This window comes from Cuculus canorus, chromosome 19 (assembly GCF_017976375.1).
Source record: "Cuculus canorus isolate bCucCan1 chromosome 19, bCucCan1.pri, whole genome shotgun sequence".
NCBI lineage: Eukaryota > Metazoa > Chordata > Aves > Cuculiformes > Cuculidae > Cuculus > Cuculus canorus.
In genome coordinates this window covers 5168969-5184850 of record NC_071419.1, presented here as the reverse complement: position 1 = coordinate 5184850, position 15882 = coordinate 5168969, and the positions used below count along the sequence as shown (strand labels likewise).

The 15882-nt window shown below is 44.4% G+C and overlaps 1 protein-coding gene across 1 annotated transcript in view; it reads right to left on the bottom strand.

Annotated features, from left to right (window-relative positions):
- The window catches only part of RAPGEF1 (Rap guanine nucleotide exchange factor 1), an 87066-nt gene that overhangs the window by 32288 nt on the left and 38896 nt on the right, over positions 1–15882 (bottom strand). The window contains exons 4-9 of the mRNA XM_054083919.1: positions 14358–14514; positions 9342–9430; positions 8802–8954; positions 7248–7371; positions 5776–5959; positions 4692–5207 (exon numbers count right to left, since the gene is read on the bottom strand). Of these exons, the coding sequence (XP_053939894.1) occupies positions 4692–5207; positions 5776–5959; positions 7248–7371; positions 8802–8954; positions 9342–9430; positions 14358–14514 (1223 nt within the window). The remainder of the gene's footprint in view (positions 1–4691; positions 5208–5775; positions 5960–7247; positions 7372–8801; positions 8955–9341; positions 9431–14357; positions 14515–15882) is intronic.

Here is a 15882-nt window from a genome sequence, read left to right as displayed (position 1 = left end):
GCCCTGTTCTGCCAAGGCTGCTGAAATCCCGATCTCCAATACCCGCAGCTCCCCGAGCCTTGCTCCTCTCCCTCCTTCAGCCGCCCTCCTGCCTTCTCAGCACCACTTCATAGATCGAAGTCCCTTCCCTAGCTGGTTCAGACCTCTCCTCTTTGAAGGGAGCGTGACAAAGGTTTCAAACTGCACACACACGTGTTGGTGTGTTTGTGCCTGCTGACCTGCTGGCGTCAGCACTCATGTTAAAGCCAAGGTCAAATTTGCTCATGCACACAAATTTCAGCTTAAGTCCAAACAATGCAAAGAAGCACATTCTGTTAATATTCCCTTATTTGAAATCATAGCAAAGGAGTCTTCCTGTAGAAAACAGAGAATCACTTAAATACTGTTTTCAAATACCAGTGATGCAGTTGACTAAGGTACTCCTTTTCATAGCTGTGCCCTGAAAAATGCCTTGGAGATCGAAACTCCTTGGAGAAGGGTAGAGGACAAGAGCTTGAGGGAAAAGGGTGCATTTTAAGAGCTCATCAACTGAGTAGGACAGAAGCCAAGAAGTCAGGCTTGGCAGTCCTCGTATAACGCAGCAGACATTCTAATTCAGACCAGCCCTTCATGTGGAGTTACCTATAAAACCAGCGCTTCACATAACGTCCAGATCTGAGAACAACACTCCTGGATTGAGAGCTGTGAGTTCCTGGGTTCTGCACGACACTACAGCTCAGGAAGTGTTGGTGAAAAGGGTATCACATTAGGCACTTGCATAAAATCGAATTACTGTCACTCAGGGTAGTGAGCCTGAATGCTGTTGAGAGCCTTAACTCAATCTGCGAGGGCATAATGAAGAGCTCTTTTATCTCAGCTCTTTATGAGGCTGATGCATCCCATCGCAGCTCCCCTGTCTTGCTTGTTACAACTAGTCCAGAGCGGGTGAGCATGCCTCTGCTCCTGCTTTGTCTTCTCTGTTTTTAAACGAAGTGAAAACCAGTTGGGATGGTGAAATACAAACCTGGCTCTGGAGCAGAGACTGCAGAGCGCAAATTAAAATGGACATCATTAAAATGCTGCCAATCTGCAACAGAAGAGCAAGGAAGCAGGAGCACTCCCGAGACTGCTGTTTGCAATAGGCCTTCTCTCCCCCTCTCCCTCCATCCCTTCCACATCTCTGCACATTTAACAAGGCAGAAATTTAAAAAGCAGATGGGAAATTACATCACCAGCCCAGGTCAGGCTGCACGCCCTGCAGCGACTCCGTACAGAGGGAGGGATGGGGGCTGCAACTGCCACGGTGAGCAGCTGGGGTGGGGTGACACCGTCTCGAGGCAGCACCCCGGGAGAGAGGGAGGCGTGAGAGAGAAACCTCTCCCATTGCAGTACCATGCCCAGCTTATGTCAGTTCTGAGCCTAGACAGAAAACATTTGAAATAGAAAAAAATTAAATCTCAGACTGAGGCTAGGAATGCTTTCCCAGCAATCTGCTCACAGAGCCTTGGCTGTCATTTCTGAAGGAGCTAAAGCTGCTCTGGGATTTCTATCATACAGCAGTTCTGCTCACATGGTAGAAGTCACAGGTATTGCTTGGAGTGCGCCAGCAGAGCCTGAGCCAGCCTGCCAGGCAGCTGCAGGTCCTGGAAGCTGCAACGCATGGCAAGAAGATAATCAGCAATAAAGCATATCTGCAATATAGGTGAGGAGCACCAGTACCCAGTGCGGAGATCTCGCTGAAGGTCTAGCCCGACTCCTGGCACCCTGTCAGCAGCCTGTGTTACAACTGGCCCCAAACAAGAGCAACAGATTTGTGTCCATGGGCAAGAGCCAAAATAATGGGAGTTCTTAAGCTATATCGTGCATCAACTCACTGAAGAAGTCAAGGTCAAATAAGCCAGTCAGTCTTTGCTGTCACCTCTGGGAGGAGAGCTGTTTTTCAAAGAGCTCGCATTATCCGCTGGCTAAGCCCAGACTGCCCTCAGCGTGGTTCCTGCAGTTAAATACCAGCTGCTTACAGGGCACCAGGCTGCATTTTGTTCCCACTGACAGGGAGGGAAACATGAATAAGTACGTCCCTTCTAGTTTGCAAGCTGTTTAGGGGAAGGATCTTGTTATTTCTGACTCTGGGCTTTCCATGGCAGAAGCTGCTTCCTATCTGTGTCGTGTACAGCAGGAGCATGATACTGGTGCTCAAGCAGAAATCTGGAGTGATTTGCCCCCAGCACAGTACCATTATGCTTAGCATGCAGGAAAATAACAATAATTCATGCCAGCCTAAAAGTCTTATCACTCATCTGTTTAAATTATACAAAAGCCAACTCTTGGAGGTCCCTCCGAGCACAGCTCGCAGCAATCCACATGGTTAACTCAAGCAGGATCTGCAGTGTATTATCAATAAAAAGACCATCAAAGTCTTTGCTGCAACTTCTCTTGCCAGCTACTAAAAGATGACCCACAACAAAGGGACTACAACCAAGTTCCATCTGTGAGAGCCCTAGATCTTGTTAATAAATGCACGCATCTCCTCTGGATCCCAGGAGTTTGTTGGGGTTGTGGAAGCTGCACTGCCTCACCTATGTGATTACACAAGAATATCTACACGCATCAGCCTCCAGGCAAAAAAATCCTGGGTGCTATCACACAGCCTGAGTAATGTTTTACTGCCCTTTTAATGTTAAAAATAAAAGTAAAACTAACAACCACAGATTTGTGGTGTGATATACTCTGGAGCAAAGACAATCTAAAACAAGTTCTCAGTGTCACATGAATGCAATTAAAAAATCCACAGCAGTCGGGTATCAGCCCAAATACTACTAAAAGCTTTGCAGCAAGGATGCTTTATCAAGCCATCAGAGCTGACAACACGTTAGACAACGGCTTCTGCCTTTCCTAACAATGCAATCTGATCAATACTTTGAGCTTCTGATAGTGCCGGATGACAGATGACAATTAACTCTATTCCAACATCAAACAAAATTCACATACAAGGCTTTGGTACGGAGGTTAAAAGTGTGCACAGGCAATAATGGAGAAGATAGCTTTTTAAATTGTTGTTAAGTAACTCCTTGCTATCTCATATGACAACAGAAAACAAAGACATGAGGCTTAAAGAGAAAAGCAAACAGCCTAGGTCTCTTTTTCAACTGTCAAATTGCCTCTTACCCAAGATTCACGCAGACGTCTCCCCCCGCTACAGCTGCCTACGTGTACAGAGGTGCATTTCCCTTCATCCATCCCAGCCCACATGGTGTAAAGCCACCTGGCCCCAGCCCTTGTTACTAATTTGTGAAGCCCCCAAGGGCCTGATGCTGCATTAGAAGGCTTTATGCCACAACCCCTTCCAGCTGGTACTGCCAGGGAGTATTTGGAACAGCACAAGTCATAACAACCAACCCTGGCTATGCCCTGTGTCATCATTTCTTTTCTGGTTTCTACAAAGATCTCTCCTCCTTTTAGCTGCCTGTAGTATCTTTTAACTGCTTGCTTACTAGAGAGAGATAAGAGTGATTTCCTGTGTATGGGGACACTGAAGTACAGGACGCTCACTTTCAGGTGGGTGAAGCCCTGCAGTCTCATTAAAATCCCCCAGGGTTACAAACGTGGACTGGTCCTTCAGGGATAACGGAGATGCTTTTAACCAACGCACCTTTCAAAAAAGCGACTGGCACAATAAACAATCATAGAAATGGACTGAATCCTAACCCTGCCGCAGGACACACCGATCTCATTTCCACCTTGTTCTCCGTGAAAAGGCTACAAACTGCAGAAATGAGTCAGAAGGCCAACTCAGCACTTTCGAATCAGCTCTTCACTGGGGCTGCCAGCTCTACAACAGAACACTGTTCATCCCGATCTCATATACGCTACCTCCTCACGCAATGTACAGCTGCAAAGCAAGGCAGCGACTAGTAAACTAGCCTCTGATGGATCTCACTACGTTGTCCACAGCCTTTATTGGCAGAGCAGTACGGCTGCTTTTTTTCGCAAGAGGTTTCATGCGTTTTCAGCCATGAACATTAAGGAAATCAGAATGAGGCCATGAACTTGAGTCACAGTCAGTACCGGTGTGCCAGGAGTCTGGCTGGGGATGGTGAGCCTTCGCATTTAGATCCTGCTTATTTTAACGATGTGGGAAATTCTTAGGCATCCAAAGGAAATGAGATGCTGTAGCAAAACAGCGGTACTGGATGCGAGGTTAATAGTATTGTCATGCACAGCTATGTAGGTGACTGTGTTCCTGTTGCCAAATAACTGCTCTGGCAATGCTCGGCTTCAGACAGACAAGCAGCCCTTTCTCCAAGCTCTTGGAGAGTACCCAGTTCTTATCTGTATTGGGAAAATATTCATAAAATGGCAGCAGTGGGGAAGGAATGGATGTAAAAGGGGAGGATAAACAAGGAAGACCTGGAAGGTAGAGTACCTCAAAGATTTGTGCTCAAGTAAACAGAGAAGTAAAACGTTCTCACTATAGTAATAAAGATGCTGTGTGATGCCAGCTCACCTGGGCCTGGATTGTTCCTGGCTCCAACAGTCACTCCCTGCCCACCAAAGGACAGACTCTTCCCTTCAATGCCTTTGCCACTGACTGATTTTGACACCCAGCCTCATGGGAGCAAGGCCAGTACCTTGGGGTCACCATTACTTAGTAGTTTTCAGAAGCAAGGAAAGAGAAAAGTAGAAGTAAAACCCAAACACAAAAACTTGCTTACTGTGTTTGTTTTTCTTCTCTGGGAGAGGTGGTGGCTTCTCTGGGTCACTATTAGAATCTGGAGCAGCAAAGTCAGCAATGAATTCAACTGGTGCTGAAGAGTTTCCTTGCTGGAAGGGCAAAACAGCAGCAAACGGCGTGAAGGGTACTGATGGGACAGATGCTGCATTCTGCACGTCATCCTCTGAGATGTTATCGTATTGGGAAGGGTGCCTCTCGTAGGAGACCCTGCAGCCTGAATTATCTGAAGTCTGAGAGGCTGCGCTCCTCCTCTTCTTTTCTGGTAAAGCTGGAGGAGTCTCTGTTGGCTGTGCTGCTCCTGAGAGGCTGCAGAATTCAAGTGGAGGAGAGCTGCCCTGCGGGATCTGGAAAGTATGTCCATGGAAAGGGGAGCCAGATTCACCCAAGGACTCTGGCAATGGGCTGAGGATACCTGGCGCCTGCTGCGGTATCTGATCAGCGTTTGAGAGGTCCTGCTGCAGGAATTCATAGTCCGGATCATAGTGATCTGATTGATCTGGTTAAACACAGAGGTCAGGAGAAAAATGCATTAGTTTCACTGTTCAGTCCTTTTCAGTTCTGCCCCTCCCATTCCATCAGTTAATTAATCAGTTCATTTAAGCAGAATGGTACTTCCTCGTTGCGGGGAGTCCAGCCTTAATAAAACTCTTATTATTTCTTTAGCTAGCAAACAAATGACAAAAAATCCATTGGTAGACCATAGCAGAAATTATTTATATTTCATATTTATATTTGTGCTTTATTTTCTTTCAAGTATGTAGAGACAACATCGCTTTAGTCTACCAGCACCGTCATTTCCTACTGATGTCTGCAGACAAGGCTGAAATCAACAAAACATTCCACTTGAGAGCTGAGTAGAGTTTGAACACAATCATCTATAACTAGGGAAACACATTTCCTGAGGCTTTTTCCTATCTGACAGAATATCATTCTGCACAGAACCGCCTGCAGTAACTACAAGATGACAGTTGCAAGCACAATCCACTTCTGCACCACAGCTACGACAGCTCCCGAACGAGAGCGGTGGGGCCTCCTCTAGCAACACCGGACAACCCCCTGCTTACCTAACGTTTCACAGCTTGTGTTGCGGGAGCACTGACCACTGTCGCGGTCCAGAGAAGAGAGCTGCTCATCAGACTTGCTGAGTTTGCCGATGCTACTGCACGGTGAGAGGCGAGGAGACTCCCCCCCATAGGAGTGGCTTCCGCCTGACAACCTTCTCTGGGCATAGCAGTCGACATCAAAATCCTTAAGCAAAAAAATCAAATGACTGTCATTTCTTGGCAGCTCGCTAGCAAGCAAGATGCAGCTTGAGAAGCAAACACCTCACAGCTGCGTTAAGAAAAGCAGGAGGGGAGGGGATGAGTGCCGCTAGCCCTCTCCAGTTAGACACGCTCATCAAGACCACAGAAAACCACCTCCAAGTTGGGTAAAGGGCCCAGGTCAGGGAGCTCTGTGCGCTCCTGCTTCCAGGCAGTGTGTGCTGTGACCCAGCACTGAGATAATGACTGAGTTCCTCACCACTACGCACATCTGACGACTGCTTGTCAAACCACTGATAGCAGGTAAACAGACTGCAAGATTTCGCATTAAATAACTGGGGCTTTTACAAGTATTTGGTTAGCTGAGGTGCATGCAAAGGAAAAATAAGCTATAGTGAGATCCAACTTTCTGTGCCTACAACTACATTTCTCTTTCAGAAAATCCCTCAAGCTTACCAACCTACGAGTGAACCCCTCAAGTATTCCCAGTGCTGCAATCTAAGTGTGGTTGTACCAGTAACTGAAGAACTGCTACAGCCTTATCTGGGTCAGCTAAGCGACAGCAGAGGCTCCCTATGCCAGAGCTGAGGCTTTGGGGACGAGGACAAGATTTTATTTTGGTGCAATTTAAGATGATTCAGGTCCTCCCTGCTGAGTTAGTAAGTTCCTGATTGTGTAGAGCAAACCCAGCCATGATCTCAGAAACTTTAGACTAGCACAAGTGATGGAACAGGATTAACACTCACGGCCCCAAGTTTTCCATTTTTCTACCAGAGAATGTATAGATTTCCCCAAAGCACCAGCAGTGGCCAGAGCAGTTGTTCAAGCTACTCCTCAGGTTAAGAGAAGTTTTAAAATTGTGACTGGATGAAGAAAATCTGATCTCAATATGCCACATCGTCCCTTGGCCAGGAAGTAAACTTTGGTGAGATCTCGGTAAGCAAAACCAGCTGCTCCGCACCCAGATCTGTTCAATACAGCAACACTCAATGGCTCACATCGTCACAGTCTGCTACACCTCAAGGCAACAAAGTTTAAGCAATTTGTTAATTAAATCCAACAGCACTGTAAAAAAAATTAAGCTATTCAAATTATTTATTATAGTGACGTTCCTGCCGCTAAAACTCCTGCTCCAGAGCTTTCCCGTACAGGGTTGTTTGGGACAAGCAGAGGCGTGCAGGGAACTGCGCAGCTGCAGGTCACAGCATCTCTAAGCTCTTGCTACAGATCACAGCACGTTTCCCTTGGCTTTCACTAAGGGGTTACGCCATTACCTGTCTGTTGATTCCAACAGGTAAACTGGACCCACTGGTGGCTCGACTCATGGGGGCCACAACAGCCACTCTGGTCGGGGAAGGTGCCGACTGCCGCTTTTTAGGGGGCAATGCTGGTGGAGGGCTGCAAGACACAACAGACACTGATTCTTCCATTGCTTTTCTAGCAAAGAGACATTTAGAGGCTTCACGAGCTTCTTTTCCAGAAAACCTTTGACTTGTCAGGCTCAAAGCTCACAGGTTCTTATCCAAAGCTGGTCAGGAGCTGTTCAACAAAGTGTATTTGCTAACAAATCTGAATTGAAGAATACTCTCACAGGTAAGGTCCTGTTCAGCGATTCATTTTTCAAGGATGGAAAAGAGTTGGTATTTCTCAAACAAAAACAAGTGCTGTTTTAAAAATTATTTTTAATGGACCTAATTAGCAAGGTAATTATCTCTTAGTAAAAGCAGTGAAAATACAAATTAAATGTTTTAGTAGCTCCAAATACTGTTTCCATTCACAGAAGTCCCTCCTCCTCAGATCTTCCAGGCCTGAAAAATGTTCAAAGTTTTGAAAATGTACAGGAAAATTCTTTTTCTGCACTTTTAGTCTCCTGGTGAACCTCAGGGAACAGATAGTCAGTGTGGCTCTCACAATGAACACTGTGTGGGCCCATGTTTTAGCGTAAATCTATTTTGGATGCACACACCAGCACTAACTGGTAAGATTTTCACTGCTGCACTTCTAGTTTTTTTTCTTCTAATGACACACAATTCTGATAATCATCAAGCCTGCGAGGTTCTCAAGAGCACATGCATTCTGTTCCTGGAACATACCACGAAATTTTTATATAACCCATGAGAATTCATAAAATACATAGAAATGTGATTCTTTTTGTCAGCCACAGCCTTTGATGCTGTATTTTCAAATTAGCACAACATGTATTTTTCACTCCATCCTTTAGCACCAGTAGTAGAGAAGAAAAACATTACACACAGACCCAAAACCTGTAAATTGGGGGGTTTCTCTTTGTTCTCAAAATAGAACATAGAAACTTTCATGTGGTTACTCGCAGAACAAGAACAACCAAGTAAAATATTTTTTTTTTATGCACTATTGGCTCCTTTCACTCTTAACCTGATAAGCAATGCAGAACTACCTGGATGTGCAGGACAGACTGATAACTGCCAGCTGAGGTTAACAGACTGGTTAGAACCGCACGAGATGCTGTTGTATAGTGTGGTATTCACATAGTTTTAAATAAGGATCTTATGCGTTTAATTGATGCCTCTCCTGCAGGGATCTCAGGGCATGGCACAATATTCATACGAAAAGAAGGAAAGGAAAACACAGATAATGAAGAACATAGCTCAAAACAAGGTAGAGGGAATACAAAGTCATAAACTGAGTGCAGGAGCAGGGAAGCATTACTCTGAAGGACTGGAAATTCAGAGGCAACACCAACTCTCCTCATGACCTTGCTTGTGCATATTTTTGCCGAGATTGATTAAAAACCAAGAACGTGGTAAGAGCCACTTGTATTCTGCAGTCAGCTGGTTGGCCAGCATTACCTGTTTTCTGCCACACGAATGCTAGGCAGAGGAGGTTTAGGGGGTGCAACTTCTTCATCCATGGAGTCAGTCAGTAGCTCGTTGGATTGAGTCATATTAGTTGTTTTGTTGAGGATCTCCATTTCTCGGTCTGTAAGGGGAAGTTCTGATGGGCTGCAATGAGCAGAATACGGATTGTGAATCATAAAACACAACTGGAATGCAGCACACTGAAAGATTAATAAATACTTTAAATCATATGCAATATGAAAGGCATCTAGAGCAGAAGACAGAATTTACACCTGCAGGTGGAGTTTTGTGTATATCCAGTATGTGTCATGGCTAAGTGGTGTTTCACTGTCAGATTTTGGTATCTTCCCTATAGCATATTGTTCTCTTTAAGTGGCCTCACAATGAGAATGAAGCTACATAAAGAACATTACGCTATCCTCTGTGAAGAATAACCAAATGCTTTAATTCAACCATCAGCAGCCAGAAATTATCCCCCATCAAGCTACTATATAAGACTTGCATGCAGAAGAAATCACTATAGTGACCCACCTGTCTGATTTACATGCTGGTAAACTGGGTTTAACTGGGCTCGTGGGAGAGGGATGCTCCTGCTTTTCAATTGTGAGTCTGACCAGCTCCTGATGGATGGAGAGAGAAGAAAAAGGCAATAATCATTATTTGCTGAATGCTGCACTCAAACATCCTATGATGCTACTGCATTAAAGTCCTGGCTACCCAGGCTGTGGATTAATGATGGCATGGACGCAGGGAGAGCTGAGCTGGATGTAGGTCTGGTACAGAGCCAGAAGTGATGCGGTCCTGCTTCTGAGGAGCAGCCTGCACCCAGCAGCAGTTTAGCCATATTCGAATTAAGTTCATAAACCCAAGCCCTGTGGGGATTCTGCACAAACCCACACATGCATCTTTTTGCTGCGCTTCCTCTCTAAATACGTTCCAGTCCCCACAACACCCTAGAGAACGGTAAACTGACTTTACACATATAAACACAAGCACAGAAAAGTCTTACACAGTGGAGTGCCTCACCTCGCCAGTATAAGAATTAAATAATTGCTTTCTATTTTCTAAACAAGTACGTATTTGTTTCAAAATGCAAGTTTTCTGTAAGACGCCCAACAACAAATTGAATACTGAACACCTTTATTAAAAAGCCTGCTTCCCCTGAAGGCTTCTTTTAACATGTTAGCAATGGAAGGCTTAATCATTCAAGGAATCACTGCAGTGTATCTGTTATAGGCAGATAAGGCTCTGGATGAAGAGATAAGGGCACAATGATCCTGAACTACAAGTCTGCCAGCAGTCAAACCAACAATCATTCACACCAGAAAGATGAAGAGAACATTTTGCGGATGTCTGAGGCTGACAAACTCAGATACAAACAGATGCCCTCTTACAGGCAGGCTACAAAACGGGCACTCCTTCCTGACAGTATTGGCTTCCCAGCATGTTATGCATAGGAAACTAGAGGGGATCGGTTTTTAATTTTTGTAATAGCAGCAGAAGTATGGGATCATCATTCTGGTACTATCTTAATGTCGATTGAGCTTGGAAACAACTGTCATTGCTCTCTCAATGCAATAACTGGAATGCCATCGTTATCATCCTTCCAAGCAAGGAAACATTCTAGTTCCTGTATTTTATATAAGGCCCTATTTAAAGCTGAACTTTCGTGGGTCAAACCACGTGCAAGAGGAATAAAGTATTACACTGGATGTCCAAAGGATGGCAAATGCAGTCCAAGTGTCCACCACAGCTGATTTTGATTTCAACGTTCTACTTAAATTCTTGGTGTGAGCTTCTGCTTAAAGATAATGTACACCCTGTCAACCAAAAACACAACAAAACACTCTGCTTTCCAGAAGCTGTCCTGGAAAATCCCACATGTGGCAAAGGAAGAGAGCGTACCAGCACAGCACATACAGATGTCTGTGCGGACTAATGCTATGACGACGCTCCTGTCTGACACAGACAGAGAAGTGCTCTGATGAGGAAAAGCACAGCAGCGAGCTGACCACAGCCCACCAGCCTGGCCAGCTTTCACCTCCATGGAGGGCCACATCCCCCACAGGGAAATACTCTGGAAGAAGAAGCAACAGACCAACAGGGCTTTTGACAGTCTATCAGCCTCACTAAGGTAATGTACTTTACAGAGAATACAGAAAAAGAAAATAAATAAGGCCCTTCAGCCACAGAACTTCAGTGGTTACACAGACACTGAACTGACCTATGATTCATTCCATGACCTCAGACCTCCACTGAGTGACCCCAGTTACTCAACAGAAACTATTTTTAAAAAATGTACTTTCCTCTCTTTCATCCTCTCTTTCGGGATGAACAATCATTAATTAAAAACTGGTTATTCCTTTCAGACTTCACAAATTCCCCTATGAAGTTTACAGAACATCGCTAGGAAGAACACCTGCAGAACCTGGGAGCCTACAAAACCTAAACAAGGCTCTTCTGCAAGTTTGATGATTTGGAAAACACAAAGTGACTCCATTGGACTCTTCTGGCTGCAGCTGGCACCAGCTTTGCATCACTGTCAGGAGTGAGTGATGACACGACGGATTGCCACCTTCCTGCCCTCTGGACAGACTTCCACTGCTGAAGAGGTTTCTTGAGACTCTTACGCAGAGAGTAAGAGTGGGGCTATCGATACTCACCAGCAAGAACAGTGACTCCACACAAGGTGTAAGAGAACAGCAAGGGAAATAAAACATACGGGCATTCAAACCAAAAGCCAAAATACTCCTTAAACATCCCTTTGAAAGGACTATGGAAGGAAAAATGTAACGTCTCCTTTTCCTCACCTTTCTCCACCATGTTTAGCACCTTAAACTGAACAGAGGCCTGTGCTGCAGCCCGTAGTGCTGGCAGCCGTGCCGCAGCAGTGCTGATGAGCCCCTCGCATCCAGGGCTGAAGAGCTCGGTTTTCCTATTTCATCAGTTGTAACGGACACATGCTCGTCCACTATACAGGAGCGTAGCTTACAACAGGGGAGAAACCCAGTCACATCTGGCTCAAAAGTATCTTTAGAATGATTCAAACCATGGGAGCTGTGAAAAAGAACCCAAAGCACCTCCAGCAGAGACACCAAGTCAGCTGATGATTGTCAGTACCTGAAAGGATCACTTTTTTTCTCTCTAAACTTTGACAAATATCACCAGATTTCCCGAACCCTGACTTTTTCTCCTCTACTAACCCCAAAACGAGAAGTTGCGTTTTAAAATCAAGCCAAGATCCTCAGTGTACACACAGAGGTAATCAGCATGCAACCGAGCCAGATGCACATTATGCTATTCCTTATCAGCAAGTAAAGAGATTCCTGCAGCAGTAATTAGAAATAATTAAAGCCTCTTTACAAACTTATGCTACTTCAGCAAGCTGGAAATTCCAAAATGAGATGGATTTTTAAGAAGTTACGCAATCAAAACGAGGATTTTTTTTTTTTCTTTTTACATACGCCTCACAAGGCACTAAAGCCTGAGATCAAAACAGCAAGAAACACAAGTGAACAAGCGACCCCTTTATGCTCGATTCTGAAAATAAAGAAGGAAGTAAGCACTGAAATGTGGAAGTAGGTCTTGTGCGATCTGCCAGAAAAACAAAAAAGGCTCTCCACAGCAGAGAAGTGTCCAACTCCTCAGTTCTGCTTCCAGATCTGAAAGCTGGCTTGGCCCTTCTAAAATAAACTTGTTTCTCACTATGCAGCAGGAGATGAGTGCACGCCGCTTCCAAATGCTGACCTGTTGATGGGCAGACACATTCACATCTAGCCAGACAGCCACACATCTGCTCTAGCCATACTCCAAGCCGACCAGACGTAAGCCAGCTCCAACTGGATGGCCAAAATAACAACGAAGTAGAGACTGATATAGCCATGCCGCTCAGCGAGGCTTAAAAGCTCAAGGTCAGCACTGTACGGACACGGCAGCAGCACTTCCCACCTAGGCTGGCTCACAGCATGGGCAGAGCCGGCATCAGAGACCTTCCACCCATCCGCACAGGCACGCTGCTTGGAAGGCAAGAGTTATCAAGAGCTTAAATACTGCTTGAAGTGAAAGGACAGTGGGCACGCAAGCATCATGCAAGACCATCCAACTCTGCCCTGGCTCTGGTGATAACGCGGCCCTCCACAACTCTGTGTAGATTCATTCAGTGATAACAGAACGAAATGCCTCGCTGTTTGCTGGGGTATTAGAGTTCAGATACCACAGCACAGATTTTCACGTACTACAAATTGCTGCTGAATTCCAACACTAAGAGCAGCTGAGACTTTAGGCTAAACTGTTTGTCTCTATCCTACTGTGCAAATTTAAGGCTGGCTTTACCTTTCAAATCCAGAGCTCAAAATTAAAGGGCGTATTGTGCAAAATAATCCTGGAAATCTGTCCTCTTTGGGTGATGGGAATGTTTCGTTTCAAAGATATTTATTGAAAAGGCTCAATAAGTAATTGTAGATTTTAGTATCCGTGTTTGAGTAACATTAAAGAGATATTCAGGGCATGCAAACGCCACACCAAGACTCCTGGAAACAACAGCCAAAGCTTGTGAGATCCACTTCAGTTTTGCATTCAGATGCCTGTTCCGGACACACTAATCCACATGAAACATCCACTGCAGTTTTTAAAACTCTGCCCTGGGTTTCCTTCTGTACCTGCGTTAAACATTCCCCTTCAGATTCAGCCCTGCTGTTGGAAGAGATTTATCTTTCTCTACAGTTTTCAAAATAAGATTCCCAGAAGATATGACGGTCTCTCCAGGGGTGCTTCAAGCCCAGGTGGAGCAAACCTTTAACTGCAGTGCTAGGTCAGTTGAATGAACAGCCGTTGCGGCCATCGGCACAGAGAAGAGTCTGGCAAACAGAAATAATGGGTACCTAAAGCTTACCGGGAGGTAGAAGGAAAGCCAACAGCTTTTCCTGGGCGGGGCAGGGAGGGAATGCTATAAGCAGGTCTCACAAAGGATACAAAGGTTTCTGTTAAACGTTTCCATTAGTTATGTAAAATTAATCGCCGGAAAACTAAGCTTAGCTCATCACCTGGTCCACACCCGAATCTGGCTGCTGAAGGCAGGGATGTGTCACTGACGAATCCCTTGAAATTTATGTTAAAAGATGGAACTGGAGTCTCTGATTCTCTGTGAGCATCAACAGGGAGCATTTCCATTGTATTTTGCCTAGACAAAAAATACTCAAACTCTGTCTTGTAATCTGCATCAGAGACTGGGAGACTGAGAACGACTCGCTGAAAATTTAATACAATGCTTAATAAAGATTTACTGCTTCTTCCAATCCATCCAGCTGCCAGGGTGAGCATTTTAGAAGCACACACTAATAGCCAGAGCATTTGTGCTAGACTTAAACCAATATGCCAAGCAGGGTCATTTCACTTACCGAGCAGCTGATTTAAGAGGTAGTTTACTGAAGGCAGGAACGGGATCTTTATATTTTACCTGCACTTAAAAGCTTCTTTTAACTAGATCTCTCCTAAAATACATTACTATATACTTCATATAATATAATTCACAGCATTTTTCTCACGTACTTTTACTCCATCCAGAACAGCTTTTATGACACCCTTCACTGTCGTCACCATCTCCTTGTCTTCTGAATTCACACCTTCCAGCATCACTTGATCAGACCAGCGAATTAGATTGGCCAGACTCTGGTACACACGGCTATAGCAGGACGAGATGGCAGAACTGGACAGTTGAAGGAAAAAAAAAGAGCAAAATGAAACCATGGAGATCCTATCAAATGTTACGAGTGCTTGGTTTGAAGTGTACTTCACACTGTTAACAATTTGACTGTTCTCCTTTCAACTCTGGCATTGAGAATTTGTGCTTAGCAGGGGACAAAGCCCTGGGTTCTCCACTGCTGCGGCAGCTCTCCCCTTCTCCAGCACCAAACGGGACAACAGTACGAAAGTACAAAAACAATTAAGAGTTCATTTTCAGTTAACTGAGAATGAATAATCTGGGCTGCAGGTTAACATGGTAATGCTAAAAAAATAAAAGTGCTTTCCTCTTTAATTTACAGCTCCACTCTATGTCTTAACTTCAAAGTTAAATACTTAAGTCTAATTTATATTATTTCAGTGTTATCTATGCTTTCCTTCTTCCTTATTAACTCTCCCCTAAAATGTCTTGGATAATTGAGAGCTGACTATATTCATTCCTTTACAAATCATTTCCTCACTGTTTATAATGCCTTAAAACACGTAATTAAAACCCGCTTCTTTACAGAAACTGAACTGAATGAAGTTCAGGTTTGGAAAAGGAAGGGTGTTGCTTTGTTTTGTTTTTAATGAGAAACAGAATTGAAGCTATTGTTCTGAAGGGGAAAAAAAAAAGAGATTTGGAAGGATGACAACTCTAAATAAAAGTTAACTGTAACAACAGTGCTCACAGGCATTTTCCTGGCATTCTGAAAACACTTACTTCATTACTAAACAAGGTGTGTTAACAGCACTGCTGATGGCAACGCTTCAGCAATTCTTTGTATTAAATCAATTTCAAACTGTATCAAAACCATAAACAGATAAGAACGGTGTAATCTTGCAATCATTGCTGGTATGAGTGTTCCAAACCTTCCCATTTCTCTCTGCTATCCATTTTACACTGGCTTAACTCCAGTAATTTCATTCTTCGTGAGATGAGAATCAAGGAGATTATTCAGGTGAATGGGGTTTGCAGGACTGGGGAAAGAACCACTGGCAAGTTACAACCAGGGGGATACAAACAACCGCGAGTACATTCTGTTTGGTTGTTTTGTGTCTTTTTTTAAAGCATGCTGCTTGCCATTTGTTCTAATTTCAAATGAAATTAGCTTGGTAGGACATATTTCCTAAATAGGGCCCTCCCCCACCTCTTTCTAAGGCTTTGATTTCTTTGCCATTAATCTTCAGTCTACTTCCTTCTAAGGAGGCGGTAATTGAAAGCCCATTTTGTGCTAGATTTAATTACTTTTTTCCTTGATGCAAATGCTTCCCCTAAAGCAAAGAGAAGTCCAACAATGATCGTAGGCCTTTCTTCCCCACTGACACAAGCCTTGCTCACTTTTCTAGAAAG